Raw genomic sequence first — 2,774 nt, 5'->3', positions numbered from 1 at the left:
AGAAACACATAACCGCACATTCTAGGTGCTGCATTATCCAAAGAGCAAGATAAACAATCTTAGGTATAACATGTATAATGTAGGCATGTAGGAAGAGAGGTAATTCCAAAGATTGTATTTAAAAATGTCTGCAACAGAGATACAGTGTATATACATAGAAATAAATACATGTATAAAACTTTAAAATAAACATGTTTTAATTCTGTTTAAACTATCAAGGACAAATGAATTTCTTATGAATATTTTGTTCTAGTACTAATGACAACGTACTAGTAGCGATTATGAAGAATTCTTACGCAATTGTCATGCATATCAGAAACAAATAAATTGTCTTTGCAGTCAATGGTCATACTGCATGGTTTCTTCATCCCATCATAGGCCAGGAATGTAAGGAAGGTGCCATCCTTGTCAAAAACATGTATTTGTCCAACAGCCACTATGATAATGTGAAAGCATGAATCGCAATATAGATCGATTGGTGGAGAGCCAGAAAGCTCCGGGGTGTAAGAAAAGCGATATTCCCATTCTTATTAATCACAGTAAAGATTATTTGATTTTATATCAAATAGTAAATTATTAATTTAGGACAGGGTTTTAATGTTTGGTTAGTTGGGACGAAGTGTACACAAGTTATTACATCAGGAATATACAAAGTCGTATTACGAGTCAAACTGTGTACGAATTAATTATAAAGGTGCACCGGAAGTTATCCCCCTTTTCAAACCAGCAAATTGTTGAAATCAGACGCTTTTTTCAACACCAAAGCAATCAAAAGCCATCACGTTACTAGAATCGAAATCATGCCGCCAGTTAGAACGAGAGTGACCAAGAGAGCGTCCAGGAAGCGGAGGGAGACCATGGGCACCCCATCGAGAGGCAGAGGGCACCGGTGCAGTCAAAGCACTAGGCCCAGGACAAATCTCGCGCCAACACGCCAGGCCCCGGCCGAGGCAACAGACGCCGGTGGAATTCCCCCAGAAGCTCTTCCTCTGCCATCCGATACTATACAACCTACGCTGACATCACAAATAGATCAAAGCATCCCTGAAATCCCCAGTGGAAGCGGTGAGTCAAATTTAAATTTTTCAAGTCAGCCACTACAAGAAATCAGTTGTTATGATTCCGTAGGTTCACACGTCCCTCAGAAGATTAAAAACCAAATATGGGAGGGCAAATTTATCGATCTCTCACTGCTTACTAAAACAGCTTGTGAATTACAAGATTATGAATCACAAGGGGACATAAAAATTAAAGAAGGGCGGCTATGCATTGTGAAACCAAAAAGAAACACTTTTCTTACAATCGATAAGTGGACATCGGCTTTTATTATATTTACAAGCGTAATGATAGAGAAATTTCCAAAACGGGCTCAAGAACTACTCAAGTATCTCAGAGATATCAGAATCGCTGCTACTAGGTCAAATAATTGGTTTAAATATGACGAGCAATTTCGTTTAAAAATGGCCAACCAACCCCAGCTGTCATGGGGTCAAATTAATCAGGAAATTTGGCTTTTGTACATATCTAACAAGCATGAAACTACTCAAACGTATAATCGTACCTCTTCTCAAAGTCAAAGTTCTTACCCAAGCAATTCAAACCGTACTTCGGCATTTTATTGTAATCATTTTAACAAGGGAGTAAGTTGCCCTTTCTTCCCTAGGTGCAAGTACAGACATGCATGCAGCAAGTGCGGAGCTAACCACCCAAGTGCCAGGTGTTCAAAATAATGGTTCAATATATTCTTTGGGCACAACACCAATCAAGTTACAAAATTTATGTAAACATTTAGTTGGATACTCTGATTGTGAATTCATATTCCAGGGTTTTAAGTATGGTTTTAATCTCCAATATTTGGACCCCAGGGCACCCCGCGAATCTTGTAACCTCCCTAGCCTCAATGCTAATACAGTAATAGCTGAAAGTAAAATTAAAAAAGAAGTAGCATTAAAACGAGTTGCAGGCCCTTTTGTTCACCCACCATTTCCAAACCTGCAGGTCTCCCCCTTAGGCCGTGTGCCTAAAAAAGATGGTGACATGCGACTCATACATCATCTCTCTTACCCAGAAAACAAGTCAATTAATGATTTTATTGACCCTGAAGCATGTACAGTACATTACAGCAATATAGATCAAGCAGCAGAAATGATAGCTAAGGTGGGGAAAGGGGCCTATTTAGCTAAGACGGACATTAAGTCAGCATTTAGACTGCTCCCAGTATCCCCAGGTGACTTTGACCTGCTTGATTTCAGATTTCAGGACAAATACTATTTTGATAAAATGTTACCTTTTGGCTCTTCAATCAGCTGCGCATTATTTGACAGGTTTGCATCATTCCTACATTGGCTCACTCAAAACTACTCCCAAAATGATCTGATAATTCACTACCTTGATGATTTCCTTTTCTGCGGCCCACCAGGCACATCCACTTGCCACAATGCCTTAAATGTTTTTAAGGATTTCCATCCCTAATGGGACCAATTGTAGAAAAGGATTGACCACGAGAAAGTTTCAAAAATGTCATTAATTAAGCAGTAGTTAATTAACAAATATTACATTGAAGTCTATGGGGAAAAGCGTTTTTTCAAAATAAAAATTCTAAAAATTTGAATATCAAAAAATCCTGCGGTGGAAAGATGCATTGAACCATTAAAAATAGAATGACAATTTAGAATAACTTTTTTACCAGCTAATTTTTTTTAACTGAATTTTTTGATTAATTAAACAAAGGGGAGATAACTCTTTCCAAAATTCAAGGTCCTAAATTAGGACAC

The 2,774-nt window shown here is 38.0% G+C and overlaps 1 protein-coding gene across 1 annotated transcript; it reads left to right on the top strand.

The window, feature by feature from the left end:
• The first annotated feature begins 556 nt into the window (after nt 1-556).
• LOC134254219 (uncharacterized) lies at nt 557-2,472 on the top strand. The gene is made up of 2 exons (XM_062736771.1): nt 557-1,065; nt 1,664-2,472. The coding sequence occupies exons 1-2, from the start codon at nt 801-803 to the stop codon at nt 2,470-2,472; spliced, it is 1,074 nt and encodes a 357-aa protein (XP_062592755.1). The 5' UTR covers nt 557-800.
• Nucleotides 2,473-2,774: the final 302 nt, after the last annotated feature.

The sequence above is a fragment of the Saccostrea cucullata genome, unplaced genomic scaffold (assembly GCF_032062105.1).
Source record: "Saccostrea cucullata isolate Sc308-1 unplaced genomic scaffold, CSIRO_AGI_Scuc_v1 ctg1446, whole genome shotgun sequence".
Classification (NCBI taxonomy): Eukaryota; Metazoa; Mollusca; class Bivalvia; order Ostreida; family Ostreidae; genus Saccostrea; species Saccostrea cuccullata.
This window is presented reverse-complemented; position numbering and strand designations above follow the sequence as displayed.